The following is a 16,918-nucleotide window of genomic DNA, read 5'->3' as shown; positions in this document are numbered from 1 at the left end:
TTTAGGCTTGAGGTTCATCATTATGTATTCTTTTTTTCATTTATTCAAAAATATTTATTGTCTGTCATATGCGAGGTATTAGTGATACACAGTGAAAGTCACAAATAAAGTCCTTTCCCATGTAGGGCTTTTATTGTAGTGAGGAGCCCAGTGGCGACAAGTGCTATGATGAAAAATAGGGCACAGTAAAGGATAGAGAATGGGGATGGAAGGAAAGTGCTATTTTATATAGGCCTTTCCAATCAAGAGACATTTTAGCAAAAATCTGAAGGAACTGAAGGAGTGAGCCAAGCAGCCATCTGGGGCAAGTGTTCCAGGAATAGATCCCTGAATTGGACAGGCTTGTAATAGTCACAGAACAGCCAGGAGGCCAGAGTGACTGGAGCAGAGTGAGTGAGAGTAAAGGAGCAGGAGTGAAGTTGGAGAGCGAGCAGAGCAGGGTTTGGGTGGAGAGCAGATGCAGAGTCTCCATCATCACATATTCTAAGCATTGTCTAATATGCCATGAATGACATAATTAATATTGAGTATACATTTAGAGTTATTTCATTGTAACCACCATAGCTATATAAGTACCATTTAAACCCCTTGGTCCAGTAATTCTGATCCATTTTTTACTGAGATTTGTCTTGTGCAGATAGTGATTACATTGCCAAATTTATATATGGCAATGCTTCTTTCTCCCTTTTTGTGTGGGTTTGATGTTCTATATAAAGGAATATTCCAGATTGCTGAGGCTCCAATATTTTTGTAATTTTAACTATTTTAGGTAAATCTTTTTAAAATGTATAACATATTTCCCTGCTTTGTAAAGAGCATAGGAAATATAATCTAATCTCCTTTCTCAGTTTCCTTGTTAGTTGTTAGTTTCTACCCATCCTTGAAATGAAGGCATTCCCCAAGATGCTCTCTTCTCTTCCTATTTCATATTTTTCCTAAGTGGGAAACCTCACCCAGCAATAAAGTTTTCTGTGTAAACCACCATATCTTATGCAAATAGAGATTTTTATTTCTTACTTTCTGATCTTTATGCCTGTTTTTCCATGCCTTGTTTCACTGTCCAGGATCTGCAGTACAGTGTTGAATAGAACTGGTAAGAATGGACCTCATTTACTTGTTTCTGACCTGGGGGTAAAGCATTCAGTATTTTACTGTTTTAAGTATAGTATTAGCTATAGGTTAATCATATAATTATGTTAGCTGTAGGTTTTTGATAGAAGGCCTTTGTCAGACTAAACAAGTTCCCTTCTATTCTTAGTTTTCTATTTTTTATTATAAATGGTGTTGAGTTTCATTAAATAGCTTTTTCTGCATCTATTGAAATAATCATGTGGCTCTACTCTTTTATTCTGCTAATGAAGTATATTATAGTAATTTATTTTCAAATATCAAACCAACCTTAGTCATGATGTATTACCCTTTTTATGTATTCCTGGATAGTTAATGTATCCTTTTACGTAGTCCTGGATACTGGTTTACTTAATTTTTGTTAAGGATGCTTACCTACGTCTATATTCATAAGGAATATTGTCATAAAATTTTCTGTGTCTTTATTTGGTTTTGGTAGCAAGTTAATACTGGCTTCACTGAGTTTGAAAGTGTTTCCTCCTCTTCTGTTTCCTAAAAGAGTTTGTGTAGAATTTGTTTTTGTTTTTGTTTTTCCCCTCAAGTGTTTAGTAGAATTCACCAGTGAAGCTATCTAGGCCTGCAGTTTTCTCTGTAGAAAGGCTTATAACTACACCTTAATTCATTTAATAGAGAAAGGGCTATTTGTATTATCTATTCTTCTTGAATGAGCTTTGATACTTTGTGACGTTGAAGGTATTTGTCTACTCAGTTACCTAATTTGTCAGAATAGTCTCTGTAATACTTACTACCCTTTTGTGACTTATTTGTTTAAAGACAGGGTTCCACTGTGCTGCCCAGGCTGGAATGCAGTGGATATTCACTGGCACGATTATGGTGTGCTACAGCCTTGAACTCCTGGGCTCAAGGGATCCTTCTGCCTGAGCCTTTGAAGTGGCTGGGACTAAAGAGATAAACCACTGTGCTGAGCTCACTTAACTATCTTTTTGATGTGTTTAGGACCTGTAAGAATAACCTCTTTTTCATTTTTGATATTGTTGATTTGTGTTCTCTTCCTGTTTTTTTCTCGATCAATCTAGCTAGGAGTTTAGCAACTGTGTTAATCTTTTCAGTGAAACAACTTTTAGCTTTATGAGTTTTCTATTTCATTGATTTCTGCTTTTATCTTTTTTTATTTTCTACTTTTTGCTAGTTTCAAGACTTTCTGTTTATCTTTGGATTTGTGAGTTTTCTTTGCTATTTTTTAAGATTTATTTGAGACTTTACATCATTGATTTTAGACCATTTTCCCCACAAATAAGCATTTAACGTTGTAAATTTTCCACTAAGCACTGCAATTTTTCTGTGTTATACTTGTGTCTTCATTCAGTTTGAAATATTTTTCTAATTTCCTTTGTGATTTCTTATTTGGGTCATGGATTATTTAGAAATGTGTTTTTAAAATGTCTAATTACTTTTGGGTTCTGCATATATCTTGTTACTGATTTCTAATTTAATTCTGATAACAGAATTAAATGTTGATGGTTTTACCTTTTTTTAAGTAAAAGCAAGTTTATTAAGAAAAGAAACAAAAGAATGGATACTTCATAGGCAGAGCAGCCGAATGATGATTTTTAATGATTATTTTAAATCATCATTTAAAATCTGATGAGTTTAAATTAAATTTTATCTTGTGAGTGTGATGGCAAAGAACACTCCTAATTTTCTTTTGCCAGAAATGTATTTCACTTTCATCTTTGAAGGATATTTATACAGAAAATAGAAATATGGGTTTGAAAGATGTTTTTCTCTTAACACTTAAAATATGTTCCACTGTTTTCTGGCCTCTATGCTTTCTGATAAGAAGACATTACTTATTAAAATTAGTTCCCTTGTATGTAATCTTCTTTTTTTTTTTGGCTAGTTGCAAGATTTTCTGTTTATCTTTGGTTTTCAGCAGTTTATGATGTGCCTAGGCATAGTTCTCATCAAAATTATCCTGTTTGGGATCTGCTGATTTTCCTGAATCTGTAAATTCATGCTTTTCATTATTTTGAGAAGTGTGAGGCCTTTCCCCCCCGCCGCCAAGTAGTTTTGCTGCCTCATTCTCTCTCTTCCCCATTATTTTCTTTTCTTACAGGACTCCAGTTACCAGTATATTAGACATTTTGCAGTTGTTTCTTAGGTCTAATTATTTTTTAGTATTTTTTCTCTTCTGCAGAGAGATTTCTATTAATTCTGTCTTCAGGTTCATTGACTCTTTCCTCGGTCATCTCTACGTATAATTCTTCTACTAAGCCTATCCAGTCAATTTTACAATTTCAGCTACTATAATTTTTAAGTTTAAATATACCTTTTTTTTTTTTTACATTTTCATTCACTCTACTGAGATTTCCTATTGTTTTATTTATTGTGAGCATATTTTTCCTTGCCTCATTGCGGTTCTTGCCTGATAATTCTAGAGTCTGGTTCATCTCAGGGTTAGCATCTCTTGATTGTCTTTTCCCTTGAGAATTGATAAAATTTCCTAGCATTTTATATGTGTAGTAATTTTGAATAAATCCTGAACACTGTGAATGTTATGTTGTGTAGAACCAGGATTTTGTTTTTTTTTTTTTTTTTCATTTCTTATAAGCATGTTAGTGATTTTGCTTTACAGGCAGTTAGCTTGGTTATACTCAAACTGTGTACTGTCATACCTTCAGTTGGCCACACCTCAATCAGTTCACTTCTTTAAGCCTCAACTGCAAGCCCCATTTAGTTTGCTCTGCACATGCATTGTTGATAGTTAGCTGAAGACTCGTGCCGAGTTTAAACATAAAATTAGGCGGTCTTCTCAGGCTCTCTCCTTTTCAAGCTCCCTCTCTCACTCTCCAGCAGCTCTGTACCACTGCTGTGGCCTTATAGTTGTACTCCTTTTTGTAGTCTAATTTATCCAGTTTACTATCCAACATGGTTTTTCCTAAATCCAAATCATTAACCACATTTTGTGTATTGCTTAAAACCCATCATTGGTTTCCTGGTACCTTCAGGATAAATTCCTAACTTGTTAGTAACCTATACAAAGTACACCTCTTGCTGCCTCTGTCTCTTCCAGGCACTTATACTCCATATGCGCTGAATGTCTTGTGGTTTCCCAAGTGCCTCAGCTTTCCCAAACTCCTGTGCTTGGGAATCCAAAACTTTTTGAGTGTCAACATGACGCTCAAAGGAAGGTGCTCACTGGACCTTTTCAGATTTTGGATTTTGGGTTACTCAACCTGCATAATGTTTTAACTATTCTCACTAGACTCTGAGCTCCTGTATGGAGGGCAAACATGTACACACACACACGCACACACACACATGCATACAATCCTGTACATTGTCTTTATTTTTAGCAGAGATTAAGGGTTATAAATTAGGAATTTAACGATTAAAGGTCCTATATTTTACCTTTCCTCATTGATTTTGATCATTTGTATGAGCCAAAACTGTCTTCATTATATTTCATTATCTTTGAAGTGTGTATAATATATTTACATTTTTGATTTTACGTGTTTTGAGCCTCAGTCATTATTTTCACACTAAAAGCCCATAACTAAGACCTAGGATTTTACATCAAGTAAATGATGATTTATACGTCCCTGCTGAACAGTTTCCCAACCATGGCACTATCAACATTTTGAGCTGGGTAATTCTTTGTTATAGGGGCTGTTCTGTATTCTGTAAGATGTTTAGCAACATCTTTGTCCTCTACCTACTAGATGCTAGTAACAAACTTGTACCCCCATCCCCAACTGTGACAATGAAAAATGTCTTTAAGCAATACCAAATGTTTCCTGGGGAACAAAACTGCCCACAGTTGAGAATCACTGCTGTAGAACTCTCAACTGAAACCTAATTCATGAAATGCCCAACTGTTGTGCCCTATTAGAAACATTGTACTGGAGCCTACTTGAGGGTAGAAGGTGGGAGCAGGGGAAAGAGCAGAAAAAAATAACTATTGGGTACTAGGTTTAGTGCCTGGGTGACGAAATAATCTTTACTACAAATCCCCATGACACAACAAACTCCTGTATAATAAATCTGCACATGTACCCTTGAACCTAATAGTTAAAAAAAAAAAAGAATCAATGTCTGTTTATTATATTCACTCTGGTTAAAAGCATATGATGTTGTTCCAATTCTTAATTACTTTTGGTCTTGCCTAACTCTTTTGTGAAACTTAAATGTGTTCATTTGACCTTTACCTTATTAGTGGAACTACCGTCTTCTTGCATATGCCTTCCTTTTTTCATGGGCTTATTTAACCACTGAACCTTTTGGAAAAAATAAGAAGAGTGGGGGTGTTGAAATTTGTTAGTGCCATGTTCCACATATTTTAAGCTTTAAAAATCATTACCGACAGTGGTTAGGGAGAGGAGCAGACTTCTGTTAACTTAGTCTGCATTTGATATAATATGAAAACTGTTAGTCATGGTGTTTCTCACATCTCAGATTTCTTTGGGTTGTTTTTATTTAATCTTGCCTCTTCTTTATCTTTCCTTTTTTTTTTTTTTTCAGGCTATTCATGCTCTTATGGAAAATGCTGTGCAACCCTTACTCACTTCTGTGGGAGATGCTATAGAGGCCATAATCATCACCATGCATCAAGAAGACTTTTCTGGGTAATTACTTTTAACCAAATTTTTACTAACTTTTACTGCCTTTGTTTTGTATTCCCACCTCTATGCGTACTCCCTAAGCTGCCCCCTTGCCATCCAGGGCCTTGTTCCTTTTGTGATGGCATTATTTTTCAGCCCCCTTCATTACCCATTGTGAGCACCATTCACAGATTAAAATTTTTCAGTTCTCATTTTCATCACTTCTCTCCTCTTTTTAAAAACTTTCTTTATGAACAGTATCACATTACATGTACATACATTTCTTTCTTATTGAAACACAAAATGAGTCTGTGGGACTTAGCCAGGTACTTCAGGACTTTTGGTAGTTTTTACCCTCTTCCCTTCCCAAGCTTGTCTTTTTCCTTACTTCTCACAAATACCCTCTACTTCAGCCCCTTTGTTACCCCTTGTCATAGGCATGGTATTCCTTGTGTAAAATGCCCTGCCTCTGCCACTGTGCTAGTCCAAATCCTGCTTTGGCTCTTGGCAAGCTCCAGCCCAACCTCCTCCAAGATTGATTTTTCTTCCTTGGAGGTTATGTGACAATCTAATCTGCTCACATCACACCTAGCCACAAACACTGTGGTGCTATTCCAAATCTGTTTCATGTGTGTCTTGCTCATCCATGTCATAGGTATCCTGAGAATAACAATCATAGTTCCTAATCCAATATTTACAGAAATCTTTTAAAATAGAGTAAAATGGTTTTAGTTCAGTGTATTAGAAAACTATGGAGCATTTAGAATAGTTATTTGCAAATGCTTGCTGTGATTTTTAAAAAACTTAACCACATTAAAGCTAAACACTCAAATATTAATATGTAGATATATATTTTATATTCCCAAGTTCATAGTTATTATTTTTGAGCAGTCCTGTTTCTCTTTACATTCTTGTTTGAAAGAATATCTGTTTTATGAAATTTCCCTCTACTAGTTTAGCTATTTATAGAAAAATAGATTATTTCACTGTCCTCTACTTTTTCAAATTATTATTTCATTTACAAAGTTTCTTTTTTTATTTTTTTTTAACTTTTATATTAGGTTTGGGGGCACATGTGAAGGGTTGTTACATAGGTAAACACGTGTCATGGAGATTTGTTGTACATATTATTTCATCACCCAGGTATTAAGCCCAGTACCCTGTAGTTATCATTTCTGCTCCTCTCCCTCTTCCCACCCTCCCCCATCAAGTAGACCCCAGTGTCTGTTGTTTCCTTCTTTGTGTTCATAAGTTCTCATTATTTAGCTCCTACTTATAAGTGAGAACATGTAGTATTTGTTTTTCTGTTCCTGCTATAGGTTGCTGAAGATAATAGCATCCAGCTCCATCCATGTTCCCATAAAAGACATGATCCTGTTATTTTTATGGCTGCATAGTATTCCATGGTGTATATCTACCACAGTTTCTTTATCCAGTATGTCATTGATGGGCATTTAGGTTGATTCCATGTCTTTACTATTGTGAATAGTGCTGCGATGAACATGCGCATGCATATGTTTTTATGGTAGGATGATTTATATTCCTCTGGATATATACCCAGTAATGGGATTGCTGGGTCAAATGGTAGTTCTGCTTTTAGCCCTTTGAGGAATCACCATACTGCTTTCCACAATGGTTGAACTAATTTACACTCCCACCACAGCGTATAAGTGTTCCCTTTTCTCTGCAACCTCACCAGCATCTTATTTTTTTGGCTTTTTAATGATAGCCATTCTGACTGGTGTGAGATGGTATCTCATTGCGGTTTTGATTTGCATTTCTGTAATGATTAGTGGTGTTGAGCATTTTTTCATGTGATTGCTGGCTGCATGTATGTCTTTGTCTTCTTTTGAGAAGTGTCTGTTCATGTCTTTTGCCCACTTTTTAATGGGGTTGTTCGTTTTTCCCTTGTGAATTTGTTTAAGTTCCTTATGGATTCTGGATCTTAGACCTTTGTCAGATGCATAGTTTGCAAATATTTTCTCCCTTTTTGTAGATTGTCTGTTTACTCTGTTGATAATTTCTTTTGCTGTGCAGAAGCTCTTAGGTTTAATTAGATCCCGCTTGGCAATTTTGGCTTTTATTGCGATTGCTTCTGGTGTCTTTGTCATGAAATCTTTGCCTGTTCCTTTGTTCAGGATAGTATTGCCTAGGTTGTCTTCCAGGATTTTTATAGTTTTGGGTTTTACATGTAAGTATTTAATGCATCTTGAGTTGATTTTTATGTATGGTGTAAGGAAGGGGTCCAGTTTCAATCTTCTCTGTGTGACTAGCCAGTTAGCCCAGCACCATTTCTTGAATAGGAAATCTTTTCCCCACTGCTTGCTTTTGTCAGCATTGTCCAAGATCACATGGTCACAGATGTGCGACCTTTTTTCTGGGCTTTCTATTCTGTTCCATTGGTCTATGTGCCTGTTTTTGTACCAGTACCATTCTGTTTTGGTTATGGTAGCCTTGTAGTTTAGTTTGAAGTCAGGTAACGTGATGTCTTCAGCTTTCTTCTTTTAGCTTAGGATTGCCTTGGCTATTCAGGCCTCTTTTTTGGTCCCATATGAATTTTAAAATAGTTTGTTTTTAGTTCTGTGAAGAATATCGTTAGTAGTTTGATAGGAATAGCATTGAATCTGAAGATTGCTTTGGGCAGTGTAGCCATTGTAATGATACTGATTCTTCCTATCCATGAGCATGGGATGTTCTTCCATTTGTTTGTGTCTTCTCTGATTTCTTTGAGCAGTGTTTTGTAGTTCTCATTGTAGAGATCTTTTACCTCCCTGGTTACCTGTATTCCTAGATGTTTTATTCTTTTTTGACAATTATGAATGGGATTGCCTTTCTGATTTGGCTTTCAGTTTGGCTGTTGGTGACGTATAGGAATGCTAGTGATTTTTGTACATTGATTTTGTATCCTGCAACTTTGCTGAAGTTGTTTATCAGCTGAAGGAGCTTTGGGGCCAAGACTATGGGGTTTTCTAGATATAGAATCATGTCGTCTGCAAACAGAGGTAGCTTAACTTCTTCTCTTCCTATTTAGATGGTCTTTATTTCTTCCTCTTGCCTGGTTGTTCTGGCTAGGACCTCCAATACTGTGTTGAATAGAAGTGGTGAGAGAGGGCATCCTTTTCTTGTGCTGGTTTTCAAGGGGAATGCTTCCAGCTTTGGCCCATTCAGTGTAATGTTGGCTGTGGATTTGTCATGGATGGCGCTTATTATTTTGAGGTATGTTCCTTTGATACCTAATTTATTGAGAATTTTTAACATGAAGAAGTGTTAAATTTTATCAGAAGCCTTTTCTGGGTCTATTGAGATAATCATGTGGTTTTTGCCTTTAGCTCTGTTGATGTGATGAATCACATTTACTGATTTGCATATGTTGAACCAATCTTGTGTCCCAGGGATGAAGCCTACTCAATTGGCCTGAAGTTTTCTTTTTTTGCTGTGTCTCTGCCAAGTTTTGGTATCAAGATGATGCTGGCCTCATAGAATGAGGGTTGGGGAGGAGCCCCTCTTCCTCCATTTTTTGGAATAGTTTCTGTAGGAATGGTACCAGCTCTTCTTTGTAAATATGGTAAAATTTGGCTGTGAATCCATCAGGCCTCAGACTTTTTTTAGTTAGTCGGCAATTCGTTACTGATTCAATCCCAGAACTCATTATTAGTCTGTTCAGGGAATCAGTTTCTTCCTGGCTCGGTCTTGGGAGGGTGTATGTGTCCAGGAATGTATCCATCTCTTCTAGGTTTTCTACTTTTTGTGTTTAGAGGTGTTCGTAGTGGTTTCTGATTTTTTTTTTTCCTATGGGGTCAGTAGTACCATTTTCTTCCTCATCTCTAATTGTGTTTATTTGATATTCTCTCTTTTCTTCTTTATTAGTCTAGCTAATGGCCTATTTTATTAATTTTTTTCAAAAAGCCTACTCCTGGATTCATTGATCTTCTGAATGGTTTTCATGTCTCTATTTTCCTCAGTTCAGCTCTGATTTCTGTTACATCTCATCTTCTGCTAACTTTTTTGATTTCTTCATGCTTTTCTAATTCTTTAAGTTGTAAAGTTAGGTTGTTAATTTGAGATTTTTTGGCTTTTTGATGTCAGCATTTAATGCTATGAATTTTCCTCTTAACACTGCCTTAGCTGTGTCCCAGAGATTGTGATATGTTGTATCATTGTTCTTGTTATTTTCAAAGAACTTTTTTTTTTTTTTTTTGAGACAGAGTCTTGCTGTGTCGCCCACACTGGAGTGCAGTGGCGTGATCTTGGCTCACTGCTGCCTCCACCTCCTGGGTTCAAGCGATTCTCCTGCCTCAGCCTCCTGAATAGCTGGGATTACAGGCCCACACCACCCCCACCCCAGCTTATCTTTGTATTTTTTTTAGTAGAGACAGGGTTTTGCCATGTTGGCCAGGCTGGTCTCCAACTCCTAACCTCAAGGGATCCAGCTGCCTCAGCCTCCGTAAGTGCTGGGATTACAGGCATGAGCCACCACGCCCAGCCCAAAGAACTTGTTGACTTCTGCCTTAATTTCATGTATTTACCCAAAAGTCATTCAGGAGCAAGTTGTTTAATTTCCATGGTTTTGAGCAATTTTCATAGTCTTGACTTCTATTTTTGTTGTATTGTGGTCTGAGAGTGTGTTTGGTATGATTGATGTAATTTTACATTTGTTGAGGATTGTTTTATGTCCAATTATGAGGTCAGTTTAGTGTATGTGACATGTGGTGATGAGAAGAATGTGTATTCTGTTGTTCTGGGATGGAGAGTTCTGTAAAGGTCTATCAGTTGCATTTGGTCCAATGTTGCATTTAGGTCCTGGATATCTTTGTTAATTTTCTGCCTTGATGATCTGTCTAATACTGTCAGTGGAGTGTTGAAGTCTCCCACCGTTATTGTATGGGAGTCTTTGAAGGTTTTTGAGATTTTTTTTTTTTTTTGAGAGAGTCTCGCTCTGTCCCCCAGGCTGGAGTGCAGTGGCGTGATCTCGGCTCACTGCAAGCTCTACCTCCTGGGTGCACGCCATTCTCCTGCCTCAGCCTCCTGAGTAGCTAGGACTACAGGCGCCTACCACTGTGCCCGGCTAATATTTTGTATTTTTAGTAGAGACGGGGTTTCACCATGTTAGCCAGGAGGGTCTCGATCTCCTGACCTTGTGATTCACCTGTCTCAGCCTCCCAAGGGGCTGGGACTATAGGCGTGAGCTACCGCGCCTGGCCGAGACTTCTTTGAAGGTGTCTAAGAACTTGCTTTACGAATCTGGGTGCTCCTGTATTGGGTCCATATATATATAAGATTGTTAAATCTTGTTGAATTGAACCCTTACCATTATGTAATGCCCTTCTTTGTCTTTTTTGATGTTTGTTGGTTTGAAATTTGTTTTGTCTGAAATTAGGACCTTTGCTTTTTTCTGTTTTTCATTTGCTTGGTATATTTTCCTCCATCCCTTTATTTGGAGCCTGTGAGTGTCATTACATATGAGATGGGTTTCTAGGGTGATCTCAGTGTTCCTTCCCCAAATTGGAGGCAGCAGAGGAAGGGATCTTAGTAGTGGTTGTGGCCAAGGGTCATTTGCTTGTCTCCTGGGGGCTCCATCCCAGACAGATGCATGTTAGAACTCACTCACTGCAATCAGCCCAGTGGGGGAGGGTCTAAGCTGTAGGCCTAGCAGGGAGTGTCTATGCTGTGGGCCCAAGCCAGGGGTTCTCCTGGTGACAAGCAGTGGGGTGAGGGGCAGGGGGACCTGTGGGAGGCAGACTGGTTTCCTCTCCTTGGGTTGACTGCAGCTTGTTGGAGGTGTGGATAAGGTACTTATGGTCTTTGCTCCTTCATTAATCCAAGGGTGACAAGGGCAGTTCCATTACAGGGGCAGTGGCAAAGAGGCTCTCAGCTGCCGCTGGAGGCTCTGCCCTTGGAGTTGCCAAGTTGCTACTGGCTTGATAGCTCTGGCTGGGGATGGCTGGAGGCCCAGGCCTGCCTGGTGAAGAGATATGGGAACAGGTACCCATGTAACAGTCTGGCCACTTTTCTGTAGAGCTGCTGCAGTATGCTTGGGGCCCACTCCAGTCCCTGGTAGACTCAGATTTTCCAGTGCTTGGAGTTACCACCGGTGAAAGCACTTTTCTGGGCAGTGGGGGTCCCCCTGGCTCTGTGTTGCTCCCGGGTGAGCCGTTGTTCTGTTTTGCTTTTCTTCGTTCTCTGTCGGTCAGCTTGTTTCCTTGATTAGTCCCTGAGTACCTGGATGTTTCAGTTGAAGGTGTCTGTTCCTTTCCTTGAGAGCTTTGCACACTAGCTGCTTCTAATTGGCCATATTGACCTCTCCCACACGGGAAATGTGGGAAATGTCAAAAGATCAATCTAGGCTGGGCACAGTGGCTTATGCCTGTAATTCCAGCACTTTGAGAGGCTGAGGGGGGCATACTGCTTGAGCTCAGGAATTCGGGACCAGCCTAGGCAACATGGCAAAACCCTGTCTCTACAAAAAATACAAAAATTAGCTGGGTGTGGTGGTGTGCATCCGTAGTTCCAGCTATTTGGGGAGCTAAGGCAAGGGGATGGTTTCAGGCTGAAGGAATTGAGGCTGCAGTGAGCCGTAATCATGTCATTTCACTCTGGCACAGATGACAAAGACAGAACCTGTTTCAAAAAAGGAAAGATCAGTCTCTATTTTAAAAAAATATATGAAGCATAGGCTGGGCGCGGTGGCTCACGCCTGTAATCCCAGCACTTTGGGAGGCAGAGGCGGGCGGATCACAAGGTCAGGAGATCGAGACCATCCTGGCTAACACGGTGAAACCCCGTCTCTACCAAAAATACAAAAAAAAAATTAGCCGGGTGTGGTGGTGGACGCCTGTAGTCCCAGCTACTCGGGAGGCTGAGGCAGGAGAATGGCATGAACCCAGGAGGCAAAGCTTGCAGTGATCCCAGATCACGCCACTGCACTCCAGCTTGGGCGACAGAGTGAGACTCTGTCTCAAAAAAAAAAGGCCGGGCGCGGTGGCTCACGCCTGTAATCCCAGCACTTTGGGAGGCCGAGGCGGGTGGATCACGAGGTCAGGAGATCAAGACCCTCCTGGCTAACACAGTGAAACCCCGTCTCTACTAAAAATACAAAAAAAAAAAAATTAGCCAGGCGTGGTGGCAGGCGCCTGTAGTCCCAGCTACTCAGGAGGCTGAGGCAGGAGAATGGCGTGAACCCGGGAGGTGGAGCTTGCAGTGAGCCCAGATCGCGCCACTGCACTCCAGCCTGGGAGATAGAGCGAGACTCTGTCTCAAAAGAAAAAAAAAATAAAATAAAAATAAATAAATAAATATATATATATATATATATATATATATATATATCACAGAAGGGTAAAGTGAATTCTACCAAAAAAAAAAAAATACTGTATTTGGAACTCAATATGACATAGGACTATACAACTGCTGATTACCAATATTTGAGATGAAATGGTTTTTGTTCAAAAGTGATCTGAAGTGTCCCAGTTAGATCAATCATGAATGCCTCTCAGAAGGGAGCCAAAACAAGCTGATTTTTGAAGGCTTATTCTATAATAACAGTGGTCACATACTTTTAATTTAATTGGTGAGCTGCCACTAGTGCCTATAGATAACACATTAGACATTAACAGCTGAAAGTTAGTTCCCAAATAGATATGTTTTTACTAATTTGCTTAAATACTAGTGAGCCAAACTGTTTCTTCAACTGATAGGTTGCCATGAGTATGAAGCATTATTTTAAGGTGCCTAACATTGTCCTTATTTTTTTTCCCAGTTGCTTTGGTGACTCCATTTCAGCTCAGTGTATACAACAGTAATTTGAGATTCATATTTACAGCAGTCAGTTGAGATTCCAGTGAAAATTATTCATATATAGCAGTACAGGCATATGGAGCACTGCTGCTTTTATTTAAAGTATTGCCCCATGGCAGTAATTTTCCTACTTTGTAGAATCTTGTGATTAGTAATTCTGTAATGTCATGTCATTTCATATATATATGGCTTATGTGAAATATGAGGTGGAGTTGGATTAGTCAAGAAGCAGGAATTGCCTTTATTTTAGGGCCAGCCCCCAGGGATAACAATTAGAAAAACAGTAGTGAAAACCTGACCCTTCAAGCCCTTCACACCTACTCCTAGGTAAAAGGAATAAAGTTTACCTTCAAGTCCAACTTATATGTAGTGGGGTTACAGACTCCCTTGCTATTTAAAGAGTAATCATGGGCTGGGCGTGGTGGCTCATGCCTGTAATCCCAGCATTTTCGGAGGCCGAGGCAGGCAGATCACTTGAGGTCAGGAGTTCGAGAGCAGCCTGGCCAACATGTGAAACCCTGTCTCTACTAAAAATACAAAAATTAGCCCGACGTGGTGGCAGGCAGCTATAATCCAAGCTACTGGGGAGGCTGAGTCAGGAGAATCGCTTGAACCCTGGAGGCAGAGGTTGCAGTGAGCCGAGATCGAGCCACTGCACTCCGTCCAGCCTGAGCGACAGAGTAAGATCCTATCTCAAATAAATAAATAAATAAATAAATAAGTAAAGAGTAATCATCACCATGGTTTCTTGGTATTTGAAATTTATTTTAAAAGACTGATGTGTTTCTTTCCAAATTAGACAAAGTTTAAAATGTAAATATCTGATTGACATAGAACATTGATTAAAATTGTTGCAGTCAGTGTAAAGTGACTCATATCTGATTACAGTTTTGAGTAGGGAAAGGAAGGCAGTGAAAGAACTCTACATTATTGAAGTGATAGATGAGCCCCTTTGTGGAAGGGAGAGCACTCACACAAAAGGTTAGTGGCATGAAGATTAACATTCACTTCTCGGTTATGCGTATGTTTAATTCTTCTATTTATATATATTTGGCCACAAACCAAGTCTCAACAAATTAAAGAGAGCTGAAATCAAGTATCTTTTCTAATGACAATGGTATGAAACTAGACATCAATAATAGGAGAAATCTTCGAAATTTCACAAATATGTGGAACTTAAACAACATGCTCCTGAACAACCAGTGGATCAAAGGAGAAATAAAAAATATCTTGGGACAAATGAAAATGGAAACAAAATGCATTTTGTTTAAACAAGGAAGTAAAATATCTATACACTGAAAACTATAAAACATTAATGAAAGAAATCAACAAAGACACAAATAAATGGAAACATATTCTGTGTTCATGAATTGAAAGAATATCATTAAAAGGTCCATACTACCCAAACCAGCCTTCAGATTTAATGCAATCTCTACCAGAATTCCAATGTCATTTTTCACAGAAATAGAAAAAAATAATCCTAAAATTCATATGGAACTACCAAAATCTCTGAATAGCCAAGGCAATCTTGAGCAAAAATAAAGCTAGAGGTATCACACTACCTAATTTTAAACTATATTACAGAGCTACATGATGATTAAAATGGCATGGTGCGCTGGCATTGACCAATGAAATAGAACGGAGAGCCCAGAAATGAGCTCACACATTTACAGTCAATTGATTTTCGACAGAGGTGCCAGGAACACACAATGGAATAAGGACAGTTCCTTCAATAAATATGTATTAGTAAAACTGGATATCCAGATGCAGAAGAATGAAATTGGACACTTATCTCACACCATATGTGAAAATCAAATGAAAATAGATTAAAAACTTAAATGTAACACCTGAAACTAAAACAAATTTAAGAAAACAGGAAAATCTGAGCAATAATTTTTTGGATTTGGTCCCAAGAGCTCAGACTACAAAGCAAAAATAGACAAATGTGATTACATTTATCTAAAAAGCTTCTGAACAGCAAAGAAAATGAGTGGAGTGACAATCTATGGATTCGGGAAAATACTTACAAGCCATACATCTGATACGGGGATTAACGTCCAAAATATATAAGGAACTCAAATCAATAACAAGAAAACAACCTGATTTAAACATAGGCAAAGGACCTGAACAGACATTTCTCAAAAGAAGACATACAAATGGCCAACAGATATGTGAAAAAGCATTCAACATCACTAATCATCAGGGGAATGCAAATTAAAACCACAATGAGATTTCACCTCACACCTGTCAGAATTGACTTATCAAAAAGATGAAAGATACCGAGCGTGAAAGATGATGTACAGAAAAGGGAACCCTTGTGTACTGTGGTTGGAATGTAAATTAGGCAGCCATTTTGGAAAACTGTAAGGACATCTCTCAAAAAACTAAAAACAGAACTACCACATGATCCAGCAGTCCCACTTCTGGGTACATAACCTAAGCCAACTTGAAATCAGTATGTCAAAAAGATATACGCACTTCCATGTTCATTGCAGCATTACTTACAATGGCCAAGTTATGGAATCAATCTAAGTGTCCACCAACATTTAGATTGATAAATGGATAAAGAAAATGTGGTATACATACACAATGGAATACCATCCAGCCTTCAGAAAGACAGGAATTCTGTTAATTGCAACAACATAGATGAACCTAGAGAACATTATGCTAAGTGAAGTCAGCCAGACACAGAAAGACAAATACCACATGACCTCACATATCTGTTGTCTAAAACAACCGAACGCATAGCAACAGAGAGTAGAATGGCAGTTAGCAGCTATGGGGTGGAGGGAATAGAGAGATGTTGGTCAAAGGGTACGAAGTTGCAGTTAGGAGGAATAAATGATAAGTATTTAAGGTGATGAGTATGCTGATGACCTTGATTCAGTCATTCCACACTGTATACATATAACATTACTGTGTATCCCCTTATATATTATTATAATTCATCAAAAATAAATATTAAAAAAATGAAATAGATTGGCACCATTTTCGGAGAGGAAGGCTTCTTTTATTTGTTTGGTTTTGCAGCCTGGCCTTGGGGAGTGACAAACCTAGAGTAAAGCTAGGCTATGCAGTTGTCTGAATCTGGCAAAACCAAACCCCACATGAAGATGGCCATCATTTACTAAGGCTCCCCTGTACCCAAGCGCCACTCCACCATGTGATGATACTGCAAACAGAAATGTTCCACCATACAGCCTTCAGCAGCCTTGCCGTTGTTGGCACAGTCTTATGCCTGTATGAAATCCCTTCCTGCGGGAACATAGGCCTACTTTTTCTATCTCTATCTGCTTCTGGAAGTGACGGACCTCTGGTTAGCATCCTATTTATAGTAACCACTGCTGTATTTGAAGATAATTAAGTTCAACTCATTCTCTTGCTCTAAGCATTTTAGTCATATCTGTTGTTCTTCTATAGATCATCAGCAATTT

The 16,918-nt window shown here is 38.5% G+C and overlaps 1 protein-coding gene across 8 annotated transcripts in view; it reads left to right on the top strand.

Moving 5' to 3' along the window:
- The window catches only part of COG5 (component of oligomeric golgi complex 5), a 373,684-nt gene that overhangs the window by 315,972 nt on the left and 40,794 nt on the right, over positions 1-16,918 (top strand). For all 8 annotated transcript variants that reach the window (XM_055283617.1, XM_055283616.1, XM_055283612.1 and 5 more), the window contains one exon: positions 5,611-5,714. In XM_055283617.1, the coding sequence (XP_055139592.1) occupies positions 5,611-5,714 (104 nt within the window). The remainder of the gene's footprint in view (positions 1-5,610; positions 5,715-16,918) is intronic.

Source organism: Symphalangus syndactylus, chromosome 6, assembly GCF_028878055.3.
Source record: "Symphalangus syndactylus isolate Jambi chromosome 6, NHGRI_mSymSyn1-v2.1_pri, whole genome shotgun sequence".
Lineage (NCBI taxonomy): Eukaryota > Metazoa > Chordata > Mammalia > Primates > Hylobatidae > Symphalangus > Symphalangus syndactylus.
This window is presented reverse-complemented; position numbering and strand designations above follow the sequence as displayed.